Here is a 25,890-nt window from a genome sequence, read left to right on the forward strand (position 1 = left end):
AAAAGGACTGTATTCTGACTTTTGGGAAAATTGTGAAGCTGCCAACAGTTTCCAGAAAACTTTTCCAGCCAAGAATTAATTTGTTCCTCCCAACAACCCTGTGGGATGAGCCAAGCAGGGATGATTGTGCCCCTGAGAAATAACAAACCCAATGTCACACAGCAGTCAATGGCCCCGGCATTAATAAACATGATCAACGTGTCTGTTTATCCAAGGGTTCCTTTAGTGGTCTGATGAAGACTTATAGACCACCACCCCCCCCATTCAGAAGACTATTAAAAAAATTTTTTTTTAACGTTTATTTATTTTTGAGGGAGAGAAAGAGACAGAGTGTGAGCTGGGGAGGGTCAGAGAGAGAGGGAGACACAGAATCCGAAGCAAGCTCCAGACTCTGAACTGTCAGCACAGAGCCCGACAAAGGGCTCGAACTCACAAACTGTGAGATTGTGACCTGAGTCGAAGTTGGACACCCAACCGACTGAGCCACTCAGGCGCTCCTGGAAGAATATTTTTAACTACAAAGAGTAAATTACTTAGGATAACAAGAATACTAGTTATATAGGATCATTATCGAAATATTTATTTTGTGTCTTTTTTAAACATTAAAAAGCAAGATCTAGAGATTGGTCTATTAACTATTGTAATTTTGAGGTGGTGAATGAGTGTAAATAGTATTTCAAGATATTGCTACTGCAATGCAATACAAAACTATCTAGGATTTCTATTGGTGACAAAGTCACAGGTACTGATAAATAGTACTGTGGCTTGTTCCTTACCTGCATGACAGAAAGAAATGCTAAATTCCAGTTAGAGGTTAGTGAAAACAGGATGTAATTTTTTTTCATTCCAGGTTCATAGACTAGCCCCCACCCCCCCACCCCGCCCTGAACTCTAACCGCGGACCCCCTGGGCTCTGTGGACCATATGCTAAAATCCTTTAGTTTTTCTGGCCTACCTCCTACTGTAATGCTTATTCTTCTTGCAGGCACGTATTGTAGACCTACTAAGTATCAGGAAGTTTTCCATCTTGTGTGTCATACAGTCTTATTCTTCTTGCAGGCACTTATCAGGAAGTTTTCCATCTTGTATGTCATACAGTCCTTGAAAACTTCCTTTGAGATCAGTGTTATTCTTCCCATTTTGCAAAGTAAGAAACTCAGGGAGGTTAAGTGATTTACCCAAAGTCACACAGCCAGTGTGACTCCTTCCATCAATTCCTTCCTCCCCAGCTGAGGTCTGGGGACCAGAGTCTCCAATACCACAAGGGAAAGAAAATACAGGAGGGAAGGGTGAGCAGGGAGAATTCACATTTATGGAGAAAACACTGTAATCTAGAGTTTGTGTTCTGTGCTTTTCATCCTCTCTTTTAACCTTCCCAGCAACCCTGTGTACTATTACTCTCCCGGTTCTAAATAACAAAATATACACATATTCATTATAAAACAACAAACTAGAAATTATAATAAGTTAAAGGAAACAATAAAAATCACCCATAATCTCATCACACAAAACAAATACTTTGGTATGGTGTCTTCCAGATACACAGATACACACACCACACCTTGGACCCAAACAGGTTAAGTAGCTTGCCCAACTATATGCAAGGAGTAAGTTCCAGTCACCTGCAGTGTGACCTTAGGTCGGTCACTTTTTGCCTGTGCATTACATTAGGGCAGTAGTTTATATTACTGGAGATGGAAGGAAGCATGTGTCCCCTGGCACCCAGTGAGCCATAACTGGAAGCCTCTCCTGCGTGGCTCTCAAAGCAGTGCCCCTAGACCTCAGCACCCTTGCTCCAGGAACCCAGTCCCCTCAGAGAGGCTCTAGAAAGAAATGGCCCCTCGCTGGGGTGGGCCACGCAGTGCGGTGACCTCAGTCAGCAGCGGCTGAGAGCCCGTGTGCAACCTGAGGTTGAGTATTCACTGCTGGGCTCAGCCGCGTGTGGGCCCCGCGGGCAGTGTCGAGCACCCCTCTCCCCTTGCCCTGCTTCCTGCAGCTGTGCCCACCCTGAACCCATCCCCTACACACCCCCATCCTCACCTTCGGGCCCCCACCGAGCTCTGGGGTCAGCTTGCAGTTCACTGCAGCTGGAGAAGCAAAGGAAGGAGGCACAGGTGCATTATTTCCCTCTAAGTGCCAGTTCCTCTCAGGGCCTCCCCCTTGATGCCCAGTACGAATCCTTCCTTTCCTGTCCATAATGATGCTCTTGTGTCTCATCCTGGGACAAGTGACTTTACCACAGTGGAACACCTTGATGACATCCAGGGACAAATGACATCCAGGGACAAATTGGGACCTAGCTCAGAGCTCCTGATACCAGCCAAACTCTTTCCTGACTCCAGGTGTAGAGTTTTTGTTAAGACACATTAAACAACATAAAGGATAGTATAAGGACCACCCATGTACCCTCCACTCAGCTTAAGAAATACAAACATTGATCAGTCCTGTTTGAAGCCCCCTGTGTACTCCTTCCTGCCTGCCCTGTCCTCCCCCAGGTAACTGCTCTCCTGAATTTAGTGTTTATCATTGCCATGTTCTTCTTCATGCATTTATCGCATAAGTATGGATCTTTGAGAAATTGTAGGGAGTTGCTTTACTCGTGATAAAACTTTAAATAAAAATCATACTGCATGTATTCTTCTGGAACCTGTTTTTTTTTTTTTTTTTTCACTCAGTTGTGTGTTTGTAAACTTTGTACTGATGTGTATGCTCAATCTGGTTCATCCAATTTTGCTGCTATGTAGTTTTCCATTTAGTGAATATGTGATGATTGATTATCCATTTTCTTCAACATTTAGGTTCCTTTCAATTCTTTTATTGCTATACGATGATGCTGCTCTTGAGGGTTTTTTTCTTTTAAAGTCAACTTTATTGAGGTGTAGGGGCGCCTGGGTGACTCAGTTGGTTAAGCGACTGACTCTTGATTTCGGCTCAGGTCATGATCTCACTGCTGTGAGATGGAGCCCACGTAGCAATCCATGCTGGGCATGGATGGAGCCTGCTTAAGATTGTCTCTCTCCCTCTTCCTTCCCCCCCCCCCCCCCCCCCCCGCTCATGTGCTCTCTCTCTCTCTCTCTCTCAAAAAAAAAAAAAAAAAAAAGATTTTAGTTATTTAAAGTAATCTTTACACTTAACATGGGGCTCAAACTCACAACCCAGAGACAAAGAGTAGTATGCTTTACCCACCAAGACAGCCAGGTGCCCCTCCTTTCTCATTTTCTTAAATGCATTTTTCAAAAAGCAGAAATTAAAATTTTAGTCTAATTTATCACTTTTTTTCTGTTAAGATTAGTGTTTCCTGTGTTCTATCTAAAAAAAATCTTTGCCGGGGCGCCTGGGTGGCTCAGTCGGTTGAGCGTCCAGCTTCGGCTCAGGTCATGATCTCTCGATCTGTGAGTTCGAGCCCCGCTTTGGGCTCTGTGCCGACAGAATGCTTTGGATTCTGTGTCCCCCTTTCTGAATGCCCCTCCCCCACGCATGCTCTGTCTCTCTCTCTCTCTCTCTCTGTCTCAGAAATAAATAAACATTAAAAAAATTAAAAAAAAATCTTTGCCTACCTCAAGATAGCAAAAATTTTCTCCTATGTTTTCTTCTAGAAGTTTTATGTTTATGCTTCTGAGTTAGTTTTTATGTGTAGCGTGAAGCAATGGTTGAAGTTCACTTTTACATACACATATCCAGGGGTACCTGGCTAACTCAGTCAGGAGAGTATGCGACTCTTGATCTCAAGGCTGTGAGTTCGAGTCCCATGTTGGGTGTAGAGATCATTTAAATATAATAAATAAATTTTTTATTTATAAAAAAAAATACGTGGATATCCAGTTGTTCTGAAAATCATCCCTTGAAAAGATTATCCTTTCTCCCATTGGATTAACAGATTTTCTGAAGGCTTCACTTGATCTGTTGAGTTGTCCCAGTGATTCCAGAACCTCTAAAATCTGAACTCTCCCTGTCTCTTCAACTATACCTGCCTCTTCTTTCCTACAGGAAGCTTCCGATTTAACCAGTCTGACCCGGGAAAGGAACCCCCTCTCCCAAGTTTTTGCTCATGTAGTTCCCCCCCTTGTACTTATCTAAATCCTCTCCACCTTTCAAGGCCAGGCTTGAAATAACCCCTTCTGCTGGACGCCTTTCTGTGGCCAACTCTCAGGACATTGTACTTTTCTGCAGTATCTGTTGTCCTGACTGTATATGTACCATTCATTGAGCACCTTCCATGTGTCATCATCTCACTTGGCAATTACAGCTTCAGACCACAAGCTCCTCTATGACAGAGGTAGTGCCTGCTTCAGCCCTAGTTTCACTGCAGTTGGCCTAGGGTCTTCTAGAAGGCAGGACTGCTGCTTTGCACTGCCTTTGTTCCTTTGTGCATATTAGGAAAAAAGTGACCTTTCCCGTGGCCTGATGTAGCTCCATGCCAAAGGTAAGGCTGGGTAATTAGAGTTCAGGCCAGATTTTAACTCCCACCTGTCCCTTCTGTTGCATATCTTTAAAACCTGCATGGCCATAAGGGTCAACTGTACCTCAAGGGAGGAATTAATAACTGAACAAGTCGTTCTGAAGTATGGGTATTTTATATATAAATATGTAGACAATATATCTATCAAGCCTCAGAGAAGTTAAACTACTCACCTGAGTAGTTTAAATCCCAACCTGGTATTTGCCCAGCTGGGATTTGTCCCAGGTCTGTTAATCCCCAAAACTCAAGGAAACACTGCCTTTGCCTACCTCCTTCTCTGGTCTCAACATGAGTCCAGCTCTTCACGTGTTAGTAAGCATTTTTCATGTTCACAATTCTTTTTCAGCCTGAGATCAGCCACTCCTGGAATTTACTCTAGGATTTCTGCACCCTGGAGTGAATGTCTTGCCTTCTTCTAGGATCATGTCTCTAATCCTAACTGCCCCTCTCTATCCTAGCTGGAGTGTCATTAGAGTCCAGGAAACAGAGACTAGGGAGAGGCAAGGACTTTGGTACCGGATCAGCCTATCAATACTTGGCAATTGACTTCCTGGGAGAATTTGGACTTCTTACTTAGCCTCATCTGTAAAATGGAAGTCAAAATACTGACCTCATAGGTATGAGATAGAGGTACATGAGCACTTGGGAAAGGTTAGTTCTCCCTTTCCTTCCACTTTGCTGAGAACAAGGATTGTGTCTCGTGTTAGGTCCACACACAAGAAAACTTCAGCATTTATTTACAGAAGATTCTTAGTGACATTTGTCAACCCTATGACTGGAACTGCCTTTTCTGTTAACCTTGGCCAAGTCTGTTCCCATCTCTGAGCCTCAATTTCCTGTTTTTTAAATGGAGACAATAAACTTAAATAACCACAAGAAGAACTATCATTTACTGAATATTTACTATGTATCAGGTACTTCAGTGGTTTGTGGGTGTATTAGCATTTATCATCATAATAGGCTTATGCATTAAATGCTATTAATATCCCCCATATCCCAGAGGGAGACACTGAGGCCCAGCAAGGTATAGTACTTTGTTCACGAGTCACCCAGCTGCTAAGCAGCAGAGCTGGGATTGTGACTCCTGCTCTGCAATACCCCAGACCAGGATTTATTAACCTATTGACATTTTTAGATAATTCTTTGTTGTGATGGACAGTTCTGTGCAGTATAGATGTTCAGCAGCATCCATGGGTTCTACCCACTAGATGCCCATAGTACCCATCCCCTAGTTGTGATAACAAAAAATGTCTCTAGACATTGTCAAATGCCAACTAAGTATTGATTAATAATTAAGGCTTGGCAAATAGCTAAACCACTAAGATAAGATAAAACCTGATAAAATATAATGCTTATAAAGAGTTAGAAGATAACTAAAGTGTAAGTAGAAAATCAAATATTAACTACTCAAGTATTAGCTGATTTACCAAGGGATTAATTTAAAACTAAGTTGTTAGCAGATACTGGTTAGTCAATGATGATTAAGGTAACAGTTGATAAGGATTTAAAGTGAGATTTTTTTTCCTCTGGGACTCTTGCACATTCGAGGGGACGTGGGGACAGCAGAAAGCTGATAAAGCCTAGGAATGAAGGTCTAATTGGGACTACAAAATCCTCAGCTGGACTCTAAATTTCTGGGGGAAACTGACAGCACAGAGCTGGTGCTCAAAATGTTTACCTTATAATTAAATGTAATACTAAGAGCCAGGCACTGTGCTCGGGAGAGAAGGGAGGGCAGTCACTTAAACAATAATACTATAGTGAGCGAGTGGTGTGTGAATGGAAAGGCTTTGGGGATTTGTGAAGGCTGAGTGGAAGGGAGAGAGGTGTGTCCAGGAGAGATGATGAGTTTAGTTCCGGACATGTTGAACTGAAACGTTTGTAGACATGCCTAGTAGGCAAGTGAATAATAGGTGAATAATATCTATCCAGTGTAGATGCAAGGTAGAGATTTGGGTGTCAAGAGAGCATGGGTGGTGGTCAAAACCATGAGAAACAATGAGGTGGCTGCAGAAGAGTACATGGTGTGAGAAAAAGGACCAGCCTATTACTCCAAAGAAGACCAGTAGCAAAGGAGTGGGCAGGGGGAAGAGACATTAACAGATACTGAAAGGAAAAAGCACTCAAAGAGATTGGGGTGGAATCAAGAGAAGATAGTGGCATGAAAGCAGAGAATGTGTCAGGGAGAAGAGTGTAGTCATCAGTGTCAGATGTGGCTAAGAGGCTAAGCAGGATAAGCCAGAGAGACATCCACTGAAAATGTCGTTCTGGGGGCACCTGGCTGGCTCAGTCAGTAGAGTGTGCAACTCTTTAAAAAAAACATTTTTTTAAGTGTACTTATTTATGTTGAGAGAGAAAGTGAGTGGGGAAGGGACAGAGAGAGAGGGAGAGAGAGAGAATCCTTAGCAGGCTCCACGCCAACAGTGTGGAGCCTGATGTGGGGCTTGAACCCACGAACTGCAAGATCATGACCTGAGCTTGAAACCAACAATCAGATGAGAGAGAGCGAGCATGGGAAAGGGGCACCCAGGTGCCCCAATGTTTATTTTTGAGAGAGAGAGAGAGAGAGAGAAAGAGCCCATGGGGGAGGGGCAGAGAAGAGAATGTGGTTCCGAGGTGTCCATCACAAACATTTCTTTGATTGCTGCATTTCGTTGCGTGTGTGTATGTGCACGGCATATGCAGACCTGGAACTTGGAGCAGGGTGTGTTGTGTAAAGGCTGGCTTGGAGGCCACGATAGAGGGACTTGTGGTTGGCTTACAGAGAGCCTTCTTTTATTCTGGGTAACTTTTTGAGAAGGACCGTTAAGGGACACTGCAAAAACTGTAAGCACAGTTCAACCCTTTCATTGTCCAGTGGCAAAATGGAAGACAGCAGAGAGGGAACAATTTGCTTAGTCTATGAATCAGGGACACAGCCAGGACTTGAATCTGAGTCTCCCTTCTAGAAGAGTGACCTTGGGAGAAGTGGACATGAAATTCTTATTAGCCAGTGAATTACTGATCGGTGACTTTGCTCATCACCTCAGTTTTTAGCTGCCTCTTTTGATATTTATATAAAAGCGAAATACATATTTTATATACAAAATTCAAACATTACAAAAATACTTAACAAAGACAGTGAAGGATTCCTGTTATGCCCTCTTTGCCCTGACTCACTCATTGACAACCACCATTAATAGTTTGGTCTATATTCCTCCCTCCCTCTTACTTAACATTGAAATTTTTGATAAAAATATTATGCTTGCTTACAGTGGATTTTTTAAAAGATTTTATTTTTTAAGTAATCTCTGCACCCAATATGGGTCTTGAATTTACAATCCCGAGATTAAGAGTTGCATGCTCTACTGACTGGGCCAGCTAGGTGCCCCTCTACTGGCTTGTGTGTGTGTGTGTGTGTGTGTGTGTGTGTGTGCGCGCGCACATGTATTCATTCTGTTTTACAACTTGCCCTTTTTTTGCTTTTCGAAAACTTATTATGGTAGTATATAGAATTCTGATTCATTCATTTTGGGGCACCTGGCTGGCTCAGTGGGTAAAGCATGTGACTCTTGATCTCAGTGTTGTAAGATTGAGCCCCACGTTGGGTGTAGAGATATCTTAAAAATATTTTAAGACAAAAATTTAATTCATTCATATTAAGAACTGTATTAGTGAACTATTTGGATTTGTACACTAATTTATTATCAGATCATATTGATGGACATAGAGGTGCATCCAATTTTCACTATTTGAACAGTAAATATACATATTATTGTACATATATATTTGCACAGTTGGGGAGACTTCTAGGATGAGAAATGATGGATCAATGGGCATGAGCATTTTGTTTTAAAAGACACTGCCGGGCACCTGGGTGGCTCAGTCAGTTGAGCATCTGACTTCAGCTCAGGTCATGATCTCACGGCTCGTGAGTTCGAGCCCCGCGTCGGGCTCTGTGCTGACAGCTCAGAGCCTGGAACCTCCTTCAGATTCTGTGTCTCCCTCTCTCTGCCCTCTCCCAACTCGCACTCTGTCTTTCTCTCTCTCTCAAAATATAAGTAAACAGTAAAGAAAAAAAAATTAAAAGATACTGCCAAATCACCATCCAAAAACTTATGTCAGTTCATTGTCCCACCAACAGTTACTATGAATGCCCATTTCCCCACATCCTTACCAACTATGAGTATTATCATTTAAAAAATCTTTCCAATTTTAATGAGGCTGAGCATCTTTTCATATCCTTATTATCCATCTACATTATTCTGTGAATGATCTCTTCACATTTTTTGCCTATTTGTTATTGTAGTGTACTTTTGGTCAGTGCGTTCTTACTGGGCAATAATGATTGGCTTGATAGAAAAAAAATTAGGAAGTCTTTGTACCAGATTCCTAACAGTGTTTACTTACCTCCAGGGAGTGAGATATAGAAAACGAGGGAGATACTTTCATTTTTAAAAAATTTTTTAAATGTTTATTTATTTTTGAGAGAGAGAGACAAAGTGCAAGTAGGGGAGGGGCAGAGAAAGAAGGAGACACAGAATCGGAAGCAGGCTCCAGGCTGAGCTGTCAGCACAGAGCCTGATGTGGGGCTTGAACTCACGAACTATGAGACTATGACCTGAGCTGAAGTTGGACGCTTAACGGACTGAGCCACCCAGGTGCCCAGATACTTTCATTTTTATTTATTATCATCCTGTGTTATTTTACAATCTATTTGAATTACTTTTTCAATTAAAAAAAATAATACAGAGGAAAACAACTACAACAACAAATAAATCTTTGGCCTGGATTCTCAATGGCTGGAAATTCATGTTGGGTGCAAGTTTTTATTGATTACAAGTTATTTTTTGGTTCATATGCAAAAAACATTTATTGAATGCTCCTAGTGAGCTGGCACTGCCCTAGGCACCTTTCATAGGTTGTTCATACTCATCCTCACCACAGCCCTGTGAGGTAGGAATTGGTCCCATCTTATAGAGTTCTTAATAGGCAGCAGATTATTGCTTGATATACTTCTATTTGCCACATGTTTTCATGGGCTAGAGGTGCTTATTGGCTGGTGATTTCATTGGTCAAGAGCTCTCACTGGCCAGGAGTTCCTAAAGGTTGTTCTAAGACTCAAATACAAAATACCAGACTTTTCCCTCATAGGAAGGATAGGGTACATGGGATAAAAGTGGAGGAAGGAGAGTCCATAGGCCCTCCCTCCGAGCACCATTGAGCACGACTGAGTTTGCTTTGGTCACCATCCAAGGTGTAGGGTGGGGGGAATGGGACAGTGGGAGAGGAGAGAAAGTGGTTATAAGTCTTCTCGCTTCTTCAGGATGAGCTTCCTCACGAGTGCTGTGATCTGGGGCCTGATTTCCTCCACCGACACAGTTGGGTCCCAAGCCCCTACTACCTTTCCATCTGGGGCCACTAGGTACTTCCAGAAGTTCCAGGTGGGCTCCTTCCCAGAAGTCTCTAGAGAAAAAGGAAGAAGGAAAGCAAAATGTGCTTCCCTGTGTCCACTCTCCTGGAATTCCATTATCCGTGTCCATCCTTCCCTTGAAGCAGTTGTTCCATTATTTAGAATTAACTAGAGAGCTTTTTAAAATCCTGATGCCCAGGCCACACCCCAGACTACTTAAATCAGAATCTCTGGTGGTAAGTCTTAGGAATCAGTAATTTTTTTTTAAGTTTATTTATTTATTTTGAGAGAGAGTGCAAGTGGGAGAGGGGCAGAGAGAGGGAGAGAATCCCAAGCAGGCTCCATGCTGTCAGTGCAGAGCCCAATACAGGGCTCGATCCCATGAAATGTGAGATCATGACCTAAGCCCAAACCAAGGGTCAGATGCTTAACTGACTCAGCCACCCAGATGCCCCCAGGCATCAGTATTTTTTTAAAAGCTCTCTAGGAGATGCCAATATGGCCCCAAGGTTGAGAACTACTGCTTTAGGATTCTGTGAAGTACTTGATAAAGTAGTATCAGATCCTCCTTTCTTTTTTTTTTTTTTTTTTTTTTTTTTTTTTTTAACATTTTTTATTTATTTTTGGGACAGAGAGAGACAGAGCATGAACGGGGGAGGGGCAGAGAGAGAGGGAGACACAGAATCGGAAACAGGCTCCAGGCTCCGAGCCATCAGCCCAGAGCCTGACGCGGGGCTCGAACTCACGGACCGCGAGATCGTGACCTGGCTGAAGTCGGACGCTTAACCGACTGCGCCACCCAGGCGCCCCCAGATCCTCCTTTCTTAATGATCTCAAACTACTAAATAGTCTACAGCCTATTCTCTAAGGAAATCTTAATGGTTTCCAAATGTTAGTCTGTGGACTGGTTGCAGCTGAATCTTGGTGGTGGGGGTGGGGGAGGTACTTAAATAAATTCTTGGGCCCTGCTTCAGTAGGTCTCAGACTAAACCACTTTTAAGAGTTCCCAGTTGCTTCTAAAGCACAGTTAGGTTTGATCTATAACTATGGGAACTGGAAAGGTACTAATAAAAACACACAGGGGGAAAAAAAGCAAATATTAGGATTGACCCATAGGGCAAAATTCAAATCTGCATCAGTAAGGGATTTTTTGTTTGCTACACTGTTTTCATTTACTCCTCCAGGTAAATGGGTGGGGGGGGTGATAGTGAGGGATGTGAAGGCAATCAGATATATAGCATAGATGGCAAAAATGGAGCCCCCAAAGGAAGAGAGAGGCCCAAGGAAGGAAACAGGACCATAATGATAAGCTTGGCCCATGACCTCATTTTGTAGTTCTGAAGCTTCTGGGGATGCAGAGGGGACCTATTTCTGAAATATTAAGATCTGGAATTTTTGCTCTAAAGGTTTCCCTCCATGGTATATGGACTTTGCCCCTAACTCAGGACAGGAGATAACCTGTCAGCCATCTTGGTCAGCCTTCTCCAGACATGTGGCATCCTCTGTCTGCCCTTGGTGTCTCCATCCGAAATCCATAAGTTCGACTAATTCACATAGACTAAATCTGAGGGCCTCAGTCTCCTTTTAAAATCCCTGTGTATGAAAACAGGACCTCAGAGAAGTCTGCTAGAGTGCCCCTGAGGGGGAACTTCAAGGCAGCAGGGGTAGAGGTATCCTCAGGCAGGAATACCTCTCTGTTCATCCTCAAAGATGAGTGCTCGAACAGACCATGAACCTATATGCAGGAGTCTGGAAGGGGCCCCAGGTCACCCAATCAGCAAGTAGTTTCTGCTGCCCAGGGAGCCATGACCTCAGCCAGCTGAGGGAAGGTAAGGGAACAGGTCAGGACTCACGGATCAGGTACTTGAAGGCAGGGTGGGCACCAGTGCCAGTAACTGCGACCTTGCTAAACATGGGGAAAGAGACACCATAGGTGCGGCGGGCGAAGCTCTCGATCTCCTTGTTGCTATCGGGCTCCTGCTGGCCAAACTGGTTGCAGGGGAACGCAAGCACATTGAAGTGATGGGGCCCCAGGTCCCGCTGCAGCTGCTGCAAGGCTCTGTAGTGCTGGTCTGTGAAGCCGCACTCGCTAGCCACGTTCACTACCAGGGACACCTGGGTGGCAAAAACAAAACCCAGATACATACACAGCCCAGTGAAGAGTCATGCACTTGCACATGCCAGACATGCCCACACGGTGACCACCCCCCAAAAATTAATGCTTTCTCATATATTCAAGAGCACAATGTATGCATATATAAATGTGCAATGCTCTCACAAATACACAAACACATGCACATAGGCACAAATGAAATCAAACATTCAGGGGCTTGCAGATATGTGTGCATACACATACATGAACATCCATGAGAATAAGCATACAATATACATAAATGGGGATGCATATGCCCCATGACACAAAAATATATTAGCACACATCACACATGCCCACAAACACACACAACACATTTACACAGAGACGCACACACACTGGTGAGCTCACATCAGGAGGTAATGTGGGGGCACCTGGGTGGCTCAGTTTGTTAAGCATCTAACTCTTCATTTTGGCTTAGGTCATGATCTCATGATCGTGAGATCGAGCCCCATGTCGGGCTCTGTGCTGAGCATATGGAGCCTGCTTAAGATTCTCTCTCTCTCTCTTCCCCTCAGCCTTTCTCCCCTGCTGGCATGCTCTCTCTCTAAAATTAAAAAACAAACAAACAAACAAACAAACAAAAAAACTTAAAAAATAAAATTAAAACAAAAAAGGAGGTAATGTGGGGGAATGGAAAGGCAGACCTGGGTTCAATTTCTGGTTCAGTCAACTGGCACTCATCACTTTACATGAGTAATAAACCCTTCTAAGAAACCCACTGTGAACCCGTTGAAGGCAGGAGCCATGTCCTCTTCACCCCGGGCCTGACATATGGAAAAGTCTCAGAAAGTGCTAAATGAATAAATGTACACACATACACAATCACCTGCATGGATACAGAGACAGACGTAGGTTTTCTTCATAAAAGGACCCCATGGCAATCCCTTTCTGCGCCTCTCCCTCCAGCACACAAATACCACTTTCTTGAGTCACTAGACTATTCCTTAAACTTATCACCTTATAATAAATGCATTTATTTATAGCCTTTAGGTGATACATACAAAGCTGGCTGATAAATACAATTGCTGACAATACAGCAAGTAGAATTTTGGCACCAATGCTGTATACATTGTTAAAGAATTCTTAAATCTTACCCTGTGTCTGTGGAGCCCAGCCCTATCTCTTTGGCCACTTTTTTGGAAGAGCTGGGATTATACTAGCTGGCTCCATAAAGAGGGCCACCTCCCAGAGACAGCCTGGGGCACTGGACATACACTGGCACAAACTGCTCAGGCTAGACAGGCTTTTTCAACCTCAGCACTATTGACATTTTGGGCCAGATCATTCTTTTCTTCCTTCCTTCCTTTCTTTTTTTTTTTTTTTTTTTAATTTATTTATTTTGAGAAAGAGCAAGAGAGCACAAAGCGGGGTCGAGGCAGAGAGAGAGAGAAAATCCCAAGCAGGCTCTCAGCTGTCAGTGCAGAGCCCGAGATGGGGCTGAATCTCATGAACCATGAGATCATGATTGAGCCAAAATCAAGAGTCGGTGCTTAATGGACTGAGCCACCCAGGCACCCCACTGGGCCAGATAATTCTATTATGCAGGGGCTTTCCTATTCATTGTAGGATGTTTAGCAGCATCCCTGGCCTCTACCTACTAGATGTCTAGCTTTAAAAAAATTTTTTTAATGTTTATTTATTTCTGAGAGAGAGAGAGACAGAGACAGAGCGTGAGCAGGAGAGGGGCAGAGAGAGCTGTCAGTACACAGCCCAATGCGGGGCTCGAACCCATGACCCGTGAGAGTGTGACCTGAGTTGAAGTCGGACGCTTAACCAACTGAGCCACCCAGGCGCCCTGATGTCTAGTTTTGACAATCAAAAATGTCTCCAAACATTGCTGTATGTCTCCTGGGGAGCAAAATCACCCCCAGTTGAGAACTACTGGGCTGGATGATGAGAACTGTTGAGCTGTAACTCCCCTACCCTGCCTCTACCAGATGAGGAAGGACCCATTCTATGGGGCCACAGGCCATTAGAACAACCTCCCCTATCTGTGTCAGCATGTCGTATTCTGCTTGTGGTGCTGAGAAACTGGGACCCTTAATTCCCTTCCTTAATTGGGGGTCTTCCTCTTTCTTTTCTGCTGGATCCCTGGGCAGTGAAAGCATTAAAAGCTGCTTATTTTTAATCTATGTCTTGTGCGTCTGCCTACCCTTGGAAGGAGGGAAATCCTGTTTCTAGTTCCATACCTGAAACCAAAAAGTTTCTCCTTAAACTGATCAAAGCATGGATGGACAGAGACACCCAAATATACATAGTTAATTTACATATGTGCATATCAAAGCATAGATACAGACTCAGGCATGCACATTGAAGCAAGGAAACAAATAAACTATTTGCATGCATACTACACTCAGGCCTGCATGTACAGAAGCTCACACCGTAGACAAGCACATTCCCAGGTAGTCACCCATTCACCCATACTCAACACTGGTCTAAATGACTGCCTTCCAGTTAGCCACAGGGCATAAACTATACAATCTTGCTCATGGTTTTGTCTCCAGGGCTAGACTCAGTGCCAGGCATGTAGTGGGAGCCAATAAATCTCTTTCAATTCTTAAAAGACAGTGGTAAAATATACATAATGAGCCAGTAATTATTTACAGGTGAATGAATGACCAAGTGGTAGTCCTAGCTTGAATTAACTCAACAGAATCATTTACAGCTTCCCTGGACTATTTCTGGTTTCCCTCTAAACCTGGCAGCTAAGAGCTTGGGCTTTGGAGCTGGACTGCCTATGTTCAAATTCTCACTCTATCTCTTAGCAGGTGTGTGACTTTGTTCTTTTCTTTTTCTTTTTTCCATTTTCTTTCTGATTGATTTCTTGGCTTCTCACTCCTATGCTTTTTAGGATATACCAGTAACCAAGAGTATGAAAACACTCAGAATTCTGGGATCACTTCTCTGGGTCATTTTTCTCCAGGATTTCTGTTCTTCACATCCTGGGTGCCTTATTACTTCTGAAAATAAATAAAATTTGTTCTATTTCCATCTTAGCACTTATTACCACTGTACTAGGAATTACCTTGTTCGTTTCTGTTCCTGTTTATTGTCTCTCTCTTCTCCATTGCATATAGGCTCTATTGAAGTGGAAACTTATCTTTTTTGTTCACCACTGTGTCCCAAAGACTGGCCTAGTAATTAGTATACAGTAGGTACTCAATAATAATGAATGAATGAATGAATGAGTGAATGAATGAATGAATAGCAGAGCTAGTCAAGTGCTAAACCTGGAGCTCTCTGTTAAGCTGCACTAGAAGGGAGGAAAGGCCTAACTGGGAATGGGCCCTACTCTTATTGGCTCTTTGTCCTCAGTCCTGGATGAGTTTCCTGCTGGAGCCCACCAAACACAGGTACGGAGCACTCTACCAAGAGCTTCCACACTGTCATCTCATTTGAAATTCACAATACCTTGGAGGACAATCAGGACAAGGAATACTGCCCCCAGGACTACCAGCATATTTGAGCATTTTCAGGTTTAGAAAGTACTTTCTTCACTAAAGACTCGCTCCCAGGAGAAGAATGCTGATAGCCATTTTTGTGTGGTCCATCCAAATCTGGATGCTGTACCTATGTGTTCATTACCAATTCCCCACCTTTCCCACATTAAGGCCCTAGGGCCATCTTGAGAAATGGGGCTCAGAGTGCTCTTCATTATACACAGTGTAACATCTAGGCCTCTGAATATACTGTTCAAGGCCCCTCTCGGTCCCTCCCTACTATCATCAGCCTCATCTTCCACCACTCAGCCTCATGCTTTATACTCCTTCAAGCAGATCTGCTTGAAGGCCACCCACTCCTCCTCCATCCTTCTTGCTGTTTGTTTGCTTTAGAGACTTGGTATGAACAGTTCTTTGCCTGGAAAGTTCTTCTTGGTCTTGCCAAAACTCACTCTTGTTTCAAAGACTCACCCAGGTACATTTCTTCTCTGAGTCCTCTCTGAGAGACTTGGTAATGAGATAGCAGTTAGCCTGGATGGCTCTTGCATCTCAGCCCGAGCTGCCATCTTAGGAGTTTGCCTAGAGAAGTCCACAGATGGATGGGTAGTTCTCTCCAGGCTCTGTGCTTTCTAGAGCTGTATGACCTTCCCTCTGGACCTTCCTGTCCTCTCTAAAGGATGATCTGTGTAAAGGTGGCCGTGCATCTTAACTAACTCCCCCAGCACTGCATATCCATATCCACGGGGTTCTCATTGGACTCAGTATCAGCAACAATCCCAGTTCCAGAGCGGAAACGGGGGATGGGAGAGACAAAGGCGGCAGGATTCTAGGGTTGCCTTTCGACCGGTGCTTGACAAAGGCCTAGCCGAGGCAAGCAGCCTCTGGGAGAGGTTGGGCTCCACTGCCCAAAGTCGCTGCGAGGGAAATCGGCGTAGGCTGGAAGAGTTTCGGGTTTCACTGCGCGCCGAGGCCGTGCCACGTAGTCGCGGGATAGGCTCAGCGCAGGATCTGGGGGCGCCGCACCCCGGGGGGGGGGGAACAGCTGGGGGAGTGGGAGCCAGGGCAGGGCTGCGGAACCCCCTCGGGGCCACACCCGCAGGGTCCCGGGCTGCGGGGTTCCCGCAACGGGCCCTGCCCGGGCGGCTCCGAGGCCCCGCCGGCGGACACTCACCGAACCGCGGTACTTCTCCAGCGACACCAACTTGCCCCGGATGTTGACCGCCTTGAAGTCGTAGAAGTCCTGCTCCCGCTGCGCGCAGGCCGCGGCCGATAGGAGCAGCCACGCCAACACCAGTGCACCCAACATGACTCGCTCCCGAGCTGGCGGCTCTGCGAGGGCAAAATCAGGCGGGGGGACCCAGCGTGGGGGGCGGGCGGAGGCGGCACCCGCGCCAGGGGGCCGGCGAGGCAGGACGCGCCCCCTCGCCTTCTGTCCCGCTGGCGGTGGAGCGCGGGCCTCTGGACCTCAGTCTCCCCATCTGCACCGTGGGAGCGTTGGACTGCGCGCCCGTCTCCGACCCCAGAGTCGTGGGTTCAGGCGTCTGACCACTGAGACCGTTCTGACCAGTTGCAGTGAGGCTCCGTCTTGTTTCAGGATGCAGCGACTTGGTAGGGAAAGAGGTGAAAAATTCGATTTGAGAGTTAAACTTTTAATTAGCTCAGTGGCCTTAGGCTGGTCAGGCCACTTCTCTGGGCTTCAGCTTCTCCATTAGTTCAGTGGCGCTAGCCTCCCTTCCTGACGCACCTGGGCAATATAGAATGGGAGTAATAGAAAAAATGGAGGTGAAACTGATGGGAGAAAAAAGAAACAAATGTCAGGCTTCATGTGGCAGTCAGTCTCCAGGCAGAATTCCTGAGGCTTACAAATTGTTAACACTCCCGCAGCTCTCTCAAGAACTTCCTTTATTGCTTTACCTCTGTAGCTTTGCTCTTAATAGTGTTACTTTCCGTGATAGCTGTAAACACGCCCCGAGATATATTTGCAATTACCTCCTGAGCGTATGGCCTACTGATACACCTCTGAAGAGTCCCCAGACTGGTGTTTTACTAGGCACTAGTAAATAACCTTATCATAGAAGCAGCAGCCCCCCCCCCCCCCAACCAAGGTCCTGAAAGCTTTACTTCCAAATTCCTTGGAGATTTAAGCTATCCTTAACCCCCACTAACTAAAAAGTGTATAATCAGTGAGTCTTCACAATCCCAGTGCAGCTCTTTCTGCCCACGGGTCCTGAGTCGTGCTTTGATAAGAACACTTTTTGCACTGAAAACGTCTCAAGAATTCTTTCTTGACCGTTTACTCCTGGCTCACATCACATCTAAACACTTTGTCTGCTGAATGGTGCCTACAAATTTTAGAGGAATGAATGTGTACGGTCCCTGAAAGAGATGACACAGAGAAAAGGAAGAGAGGACAGAGGGTCTGTTGTAGGTTGGGTGCCAGGGAAGCAGATTCTGAGATAGAGGTTGCAGTGCAGGAATTTACGAGGGAGCCTCCCTCGGATCAACACCTGTGGAAGGGAGGGAGGGAACAGGAGTGGGCACAAGTCCAGAGCTCCATGCAGGTCCAAGGACAGTCTTGGTTGATCCCATGGGGACACTGGAGCTAGAACGGCCCATCAGAGTAGTCCCCAGATAAATGAAAATGGCCAGGCCAAGACTTTATATCCCTGCTACACCTGTCTTTGGATGTGAGGCCATCTGGGCAAGGGTGTGATAGGAGCAAAGGTGACCCTGTCCCTGGAGGGGCTGACAGTTAAAGGCTTTCCACTGACAGCACTCCCAGCAGCTGGTGTCTCAGGTCTTCACTGACGGGAAATCTGGGCAGCACATTACAATGTCTCCCACACTCAGAAAACGTGTTCTTGTTGAGGCCACTTTTAGACAAAGAGGCTTGAAGGATGGAATGTAGAAAGGGCCACAGCAACCACCTGGCTGAATATAGACAGGCCCATCATGCGACCCACTTCAAAATACCCATGGGCCCTAACTGACCAATGGGCTACTTACAACTAGGCACAGTTACCAAAAAAGGGAGAATTCCATATCTGGCCATACCTCTTCATCTTTCCCCTTTAAAAACAGCCCCCACTTGGGGTACCGGGGTGGTTCAGTTGGTTAAGCATCCAACTCTTGATCTTGGCTCAGGTCATGCTCTCACAGTTCATGAGCTCAAGCCCCATACTGAGCTCCACGCTGACAGTGTAGATAGAGCCTGTTTGGGATTCTCTCTCTCCCTCTCTGTCTGTCTGTCCCCTCCTCACAATACATAAATAAACCTTAAACAAACAAACAAAAATAACAGACCCCACCCACTGCCTGTTTGCTCTTCACCCAGCCGCTCCCTTGCTGTGTATTTAATAAACTTCTAGCTGCTTTGTTCTGCCTCCGGTAAATTCTTTCACCGCCTGTGCCACAGGCTTCCACCCTATCGTCACCCCACATTTGGGGGTCCCATCCCATCGGACAGACACACCATTTAAATACCACATTGCTGAGCCGCACCAAATGCCAAGCATGGTGCTGGTGTGACAGTGTAGCCAGGATGCAAGGGTACAGAGTGCCAGGTTCCAAGGGTCCCAAATAGACCAAGTTTGGCCACTCATTGCTGACAAAATCCAAAGGCAGAAAGACAAGTGGTGATAAAACAGGAAAGGAATTTATTTCAGTGAGGACAACACCAGGAAGACAATGGACTAGTGCCTCTCAAAGACTGTCTCCAAAGTGGCAAAAATACATCCAGGTTTATATAAGGAAAATGTAGGACAAAAGTGGGAGGGCACATGTGGATAGGCAGTGACAGTCAAATTGATCATTTTCTTGGAGTCCATCACAGGCAGGGTCTTGCTGGCTCAGGGCAGTCCTGACGGCTTAAGAAAGTAGTTTGGGTTCCCACATCCCAAAGCCAGGGATGCTTTGCCTGCAGGGTCTTCCACCTGAGCCAAGGGACAAACTGGATGAAAAACCCAACTGGAAAATTTGAGACTGAAATGGAGGCAGCCAATGTCCACTTTCATGAGAAACCAGGTAAACTGTAGATTTCATGTAATGTGGTAAGGGCTAAGCATTCCTACCGTCATTCAACAAACACTTATTGAGCACCTGGTCTATGCCAGGTTCTGCTTTAGATGCTTCTTGTGCAGTGATGAACAAGACAGCATGGTCCCTACCCAGGGGGAGACAGGTATTAAATAATTCATAAATAGGTCTATAATTACTGGTGTGTTAAGTACCACCTAAACTAACCTGGTAGGAGAGGCAGAAGCAGGCTAGGAGGGCTTCCCAGAGGAAGGTCTGAGCTGCATTCTGAAGAATAAGTAGAAATTGGGCAGGTTGAAACAAGGAAGCAAGTTCAAAGATCCTGAGTGAGAGAGAAACATGGTGCATTGAGAAACAAAGAAGGCTAGTCTGGTTGGAGCAGAGAGAGCAAAGGGTAAGGGAAGGTAGTGAGGCAGGTAGGGGTGAGGCCACACAATACCTAGTAGGCCACAGTCAAGATTATGGTCTTTAAGGCAAGAAATGAGGGTGGTTTGTTGTTGTTGTTGTTGTTGTTGTTGTTGTTGTTGTTGTTTAAAGCAGAGTAGTGGTGGTGAGTCCTATGGTGTAGGTGTAGAAAGGTACCTCTGGCTGTTCCAAAGAGAGTGGATAGAAAGGAGAAAGAGTGCATGTGTTCTAGATGCTGAAGTAAAGGAAACTGTGCGTTTTTGAGGCCTAGAGGTGGTTGCTAACCTAGTGGTCAGGAAAGTCTTCTTGTAGGTGGTAACACTAGAACCATGTCTTCGAAGAGGAATGTAAATTCTCCAGTTTGGGCAAGGGGAGGGCAAAGATGTTGGCCTGAGAGAGCAGTGTCTATGAAGGGGCAGTCTTCACAAGAGTCTGCTTGGCTGTTGGGATGAGAGGGTGGAGCGTAGATGAGGTGGGGACAGTTATCAGGGGCCAGATGGAGAAGGGTCTTGAGTGCCAAGCCTAGGAGCTTGGACTTCACTCTCCGTGCTGTGGTGAGCAAAGTTTGAAGGTGGGCACAAGATTACACAGTTAATGAAACTTAAATCCAGGCCTTCGGACTCAGAACATGGAGTCTTTCTGTACTGCCAGTGTGGCTCTCTCTTCAGGAGCAGACAGCATTATCGGGAGAAGAGGAAGACCAGAGAAAATGTGCTCCAGACAAGGGCCAAGACAGGAATAAAGTGCTCCGGCCTTCCTACTCCCTCCTCCCCCCCACCTCCGTGGGAACCTTGAGCCTGTGATGCTTCTTTGGTATTAAATGGCTCCCGCTTTACTCTGCCCCACAAAGATGTTGATCTCCCTTCCTGCCATCTGTCCCTTTCACTCAGCCTTTCCCTGGATGTCCTAATAACCACGAGTTCTCAAATTCTGCTCCATACAGAGTTTTGCAAGCTTGGCCAAGCTGTTTCCTGTAAAATCCAGATAGGCAGGCATTTCTACTAAGCAGAAAAAAAAAAAGTTAGAGGTGAAATGTTTCTCAGTTGTAAATTTCTCTTCTGGGGCCTACCCTTCTCCCCTATTCATGCTTTGGAACCCAGTTCAGATATCACCCCCCTGTGGTACTAAATCACTCTCTCTTCTCTGATGCCTTTGTACCTAGTACATTTTCCTCTCAGTGGGCTGATGATAATATTGTGCAGTTGTCCATTTCTGTGGCTTGGGGGCAGGCTGGACTATATCTGAATCATCTTTGTCTCCCTGGTATACATTAGCTACTCAGTAAATATTCATTCTTCATAAACTTTCTTTCATTATTTGTCTGTGCTGGAATCTGATATGAGATGCTATTGATTTTAACCATCAGTGTATGTTTTGTCATTTTATTTTCAGTCCACTATGAATTTTTTTGTGTTTCTGAAAGAGCACACCTATTCCCAAGTGGTCTATCTATACAAGTGGGAGACCCAAGGGCACTGACAAATGCACATACAATTCTTAGCTGAACACCTAGAAGGGTGAGGGACTCCCTCCTGGATCTCCTGTAAAAGCTCAAAGAAGCTTTTAATGGGCATTTAGAATACTCATTAATGTTTTGTTTGTTCATCAAATTGTTGAGAACCTACTATCTACAAAACACATTTTAAGGTCTAGGAGTATAGTAGTCAATAAGACAGACAAAAAAGACAATAATTCTTGAATTTACATTCTAGCAGGGGGAAAAGAATAATAAACATTGATAATAGGAAACATACATATAACACATTAGATGGTGATAAGCTGGGGAGAGGGATGGAGAATGTGGTGGTAAGGTGGGGAGATTGCAACTTTAATTCGAATGATCAGGAGGCCTCACTGAGAAAGTGGCATTGGGCAAAGACCTGAAGAAAGAGAGCAAACAATGGGAAAACAAGAAGCAACATTCCAGATAGTGAAAACAGCAAGTACAAAGGCCATGAGGCAGAAGCATGCATAATGTGTTGGGAGAACAGCAAAGGGGCTAGCATAACTGCAGTGGAGTGAGTGGGGGTGGGGTGGGGGGGGAGTAACTGGGGATAACATTAGCGAGGTAATAGGATGGGAAGGGAGCACACACTGTAGGGCCTTATAAGCCATCGTAAAGACATTGGCTTGGAATCTGAGATGTGAAGCTATTAAAGAGTTTTAAGCAAGGGAATGGCATTTCTAATTCATATTTTAACAGAATCGCTCTGACAGCAGTATTGAAGTAAGGAGGCCATTCAGGAGGCTCTTGCAATAATGGATGTGAAGGAAAATGCAGGCCTTCACAAAAGTGATGGCGGTGGAGGTAGTGCAAAGTAGTCAGATTCTGAATATATTTTGAAAGTAGAGGCAAAAGGGTTTCCTGATTGTTGAATGTCACGGGTGGCTTTAAAGTTTTGGCCAGAGCAACTGGAAGAATGAAGTTCTGCTGTTAACTGAAATGAAGATGCCTACAGAGGCAACTGGTTTGGGATGGAAAATCAAGAGCTCAGTTTTGGACCTGTTATATTTGAGTGGCTTACTAGCAGTGGTATGCTGGTAAACGTTTGACAACTTCTGCGCCAAGGGAAAAAGGTGTGTGTGTGTATATGTGCGCATACACCCATATAAGTGTATTATAAAGTTTACGCATGGCACACGATTCACAAATACTAAAATTTAGTAGTTCTCCCCCTGTCTACATGAGATATGTTCCAAGACCCACAGTAGATACCTGAAACCATGCATAGTACTGAACCCTATATAAAGCTATGTTTTCTCCTATACATACCTGAGAGAGTTTAATTCACAAATAGGCACAGTAAGAGATTAATAACAAGTGCAAATAATAAAATAGAACAGTTGTAGCGATATAAAAGTTATGTGAATGTGGTCTTTCTCTCTCTATCCAAACCCCTTGTACTGTGTTTGTAACCAGGGAACCGGGGTGCAAGAGCATGTGGCTCCAGGGTCCCCAAAGACACCAAGTTCAGCCACTGGCAGCTGACAAAATCCAAAGGCAGAGAGAAGGGTGGTGGGGAAACAGGAAAGGGATTTATTTCAGTGAGGCCAACACCAGGAAGACAATAGACCAGCATCTCAAACACTGTCTCCGAAGTGCCGAAAATAACTTCTAGGTTTATATAAGGAAAATGTGCGACAATGGTGGGTGGGTACATGCTGGTGGGCAGTAAAGGTCAGGTTGATCATTATCTTGAGGTCAATCATCATGGGGTCTTGCTGGCTCAGGGCAGTCCTGATTGCTTGAGGGGGTATTTTGGGTTCCCATCAGAGGATGCTTTGCCCACAGAGTCTTTTGCTTGAGTTAAGTAAGAGAAAGCTGGATAAGGGTTCCTGGGTGGCTCAGTCGGTTGAGCATTCGACTTCCGCTCAGGTCATGATCGCATGGTTCATGAGTTCAAGTCCCGCCTCGGGCTCTGTGCTGACAGCTCAGAGCCTGGAGCCTGCTTTGGATTCTGTCTGTCTGTCTGTCTCTCTCTCTCTCTCTCTCTCACTCTATCTTCCTCTCAAGAAATAAATAAACATTAAAAAAGAGAAAGCTGGAAAAAAGAGCTTAATGTGTGAAAGTACAGACTGAGGTCAAAATACAGGTAGTTGGAAGTCCCCTTTTCACCCTTCTTGTGATTATGTGAGAAAATAAAATGCCTGTAGGATGAGAGGAGGTGAGGTAAACAATTAGGCATTTGTGATGTAGCATTAGGCAAAAATTGACCTTTTGGTGGTACATCAGAAGGAGGACTGTCTAGGGTGCCTGGGTGGCTCAGTCAGTTAAGCGTCCGACTTCAGGTCAGGTCATGAGCTCATGGTTTATGAGTTTGAGCCCCATTATCTTGCAGTTCATGATTTCGAGCCCCATGTTGGGCTCTGTGCTGACAGCTCAGAGCCTGGAGCCTGCTTCAGATTCTGTGTCTCCCTCTCTCTCTGCTACTTTCCCACTTGGCACTTTGTCTCTCTCTCTCAAATAAATAAACATTTTTAAAAATTAAAAAAATGCTCTTTATCATAAATTCCAAATTTGTTCTAACAGAATGTTTTGATTTTTGCCAAACTTGTTTTTTTTTTAAAGTAATCTCTACACCCAACATGGGCTTGAATTCATGACTCCAAGATCAAGAGTCACAGGCTCTACTGACAGAGCCAGCCAAGCACCACGATTTCACTAAACTTGTATCTGTAGCCATTTAATGGTTGCAAATTGCTGAACAAGTATAGTTTCAAGGCTCAGCCATAAAAAAGAATGAAATCTTGCCTTTTGCAAGGATGTGCAATGACAATGACCTCTAGAGAGTGTAATGCTAAGTGAAATAAGTCACAGAGAAAGACAAATATCACATCATTTCACTCATATGTGGGATTTAAAAACAAAACAAACAAACAAGGGGAAAAAAAAGAGACAACCCAAAAAACAGACTCTTAACTACAGAGAACAAACAGATGATCACCAGAGTAGGTGGGTGGGTGAAGGGGTGAAATAGGTGAAGGGGATTAAGAGTACACTTACCATGATGAGCACTGAGTAATGTATAGAATTGGTGAATCACTATATGTACACCTGAAACTAATATAACACTGTAGTGGAATTAAAACAAAAATTGAAATTTAAGAGAAGTATAGTCCAAGGTGAATATTGGTTGATATTTGTTCACATTAACAGTAAGATGGGGGGGTGCCTGGCTGGCTCAGTCGGTAGAGTATGTAGCTCTTGATGTCAGAGTCATGAGTTCAAGCCCCACAGTGTGTGTAGAGCCTACTTAAAAACAAACAAACAAAAACCAAATAGTAAGATGAAAGTGAAACAATAAAGACTAATGTTGGAACTTCACTAGTCAATGACACACATGATTGCTTTGCTGACTCAGATAGTAGTCTTTCAATATTAGAAGAATAATTCCTCAATGTTTTAATGTTATTTACAGTGTAATAGCTACAGATACAATGCAGTCTAAATTTAATCTGCATTATTAATATGTTTTACATCACTTTCTTAAGTATAGGCAATCAACATAGTAATAGGTCAAACTCTGGTAGTATTTTGCCAATACAGAGTGGTGTGATACTCTCACTATGGCTGGTTTTGGAGCTACCAACATAATGTCACTAAATGTGGAGTTAGGAAAAGATGTAAGAATACTACACCATTATATAGTATTTCCACAATACAGAGAGAATAGATGTAAATAACACCAAGAGCATAGAAAATAATAAAGTAATTAGAAAGTGATGAGTTTTGAATTTTACCTTATACTACAATTTATTTAATTTTAAGTTTACATAATTTAAGTGTTAGTAATGACTGTGTTTAACAAGAGGCTGGAAAAATTCCTGAAAATATAACAATTGGCTCTAGAACACTACTCCTTTCTCTAGTTAGGTTGGATATCTCAGTCTGGACTTGGAGGAGAGCTCTAGGTCAGAGATATAAATTTGGGAGTGGATAGCATATGGAGTACTTAAAGCCAGGATACTGAATCTTGATGGAGAGTTGGTGTAGATAGACGGGAGAACTGAGAACAGTTCTTGGGACTCCACCATTCAGCATCGGGGAGATGAAGAAGACATCAGAAAAGTGGGAGGGAACCAGAAGAGGTGACTTAGAGTAGCTAGAAGAACAGGAACCAATAGAGTGCAGTATCATGGAGGCCAAGTGGCAAAATTGTTCCAAGATGGAGCTTTTATTTATTTATTCATTTATTCATTTATCTATCTATCTATCTATTTATTTATTTGTATCTTTTGGTTTTTTGGGTTTTTTTAATTTTTAATTTTTAAATTTTATTTTGTTTCGTTTTACCAAGCAGTCATTAACTAGTCAAATGCTGCTGATAAATCTAGTAAGATTAGGACTGAGAACTGAACATTGGATTTAGCAATTTGTCCTTAACCAATAAAGAGAATCAAACAAAAATACAATATTTTCATGCCTTTTTGGCATTACTCATGCTGCTCTCTCTGACATTTTCCCCCCTTCCTTATCCTTAGAGCAAGCTCCCATCTTGCTTCC

General features: G+C 44.2%; 1 protein-coding gene across 1 annotated transcript; it reads right to left on the bottom strand.

The window, feature by feature from the left end:
- Window positions 1-8,884: 8,884 nt before the first annotated feature.
- On the bottom strand, window positions 8,885-16,834 carry GPX7 (glutathione peroxidase 7). The gene is made up of 3 exons (XM_060621751.3): window positions 16,618-16,834; window positions 11,705-11,966; window positions 8,885-9,904 (listed from the first exon to the last, which is right to left on the bottom strand). Exons 1-3 carry the CDS (start codon window positions 16,750-16,752, stop codon window positions 9,741-9,743), a joined length of 561 nt encoding a protein of 186 aa, XP_060477734.1. The 5' UTR covers window positions 16,753-16,834; the 3' UTR covers window positions 8,885-9,740.
- Between the last annotated feature and the right edge of the window lie 9,056 nt (window positions 16,835-25,890).

This window comes from Panthera onca, chromosome C1 (genome assembly GCF_046562875.1).
Source record: "Panthera onca isolate mPanOnc1 chromosome C1, mPanOnc1 haplotype 2, whole genome shotgun sequence".
Lineage (NCBI taxonomy): Eukaryota > Metazoa > Chordata > Mammalia > Carnivora > Felidae > Panthera > Panthera onca.

Coding starts and splice junctions, on each gene's coding strand:
- GPX7 (XM_060621751.3), bottom strand. CDS start 16,752: ATGTTGGGTGCACTGGTGTTGGCGTGGCTGCTCCTATCGGCCGCGGCC. Junction 11,967..16,617: donor TGGAGAAGTACCGCGGTTCG/GTGAGTGTCCGC, acceptor TTTGCCACCCAG/GTGTCCCTGGTAGTGAACGT. Junction 9,905..11,704: donor TGCCTTCAAGTACCTGATCC/GTGAGTCCTGAC, acceptor CTTTTTCTCTAG/AGACTTCTGGGAAGGAGCCC.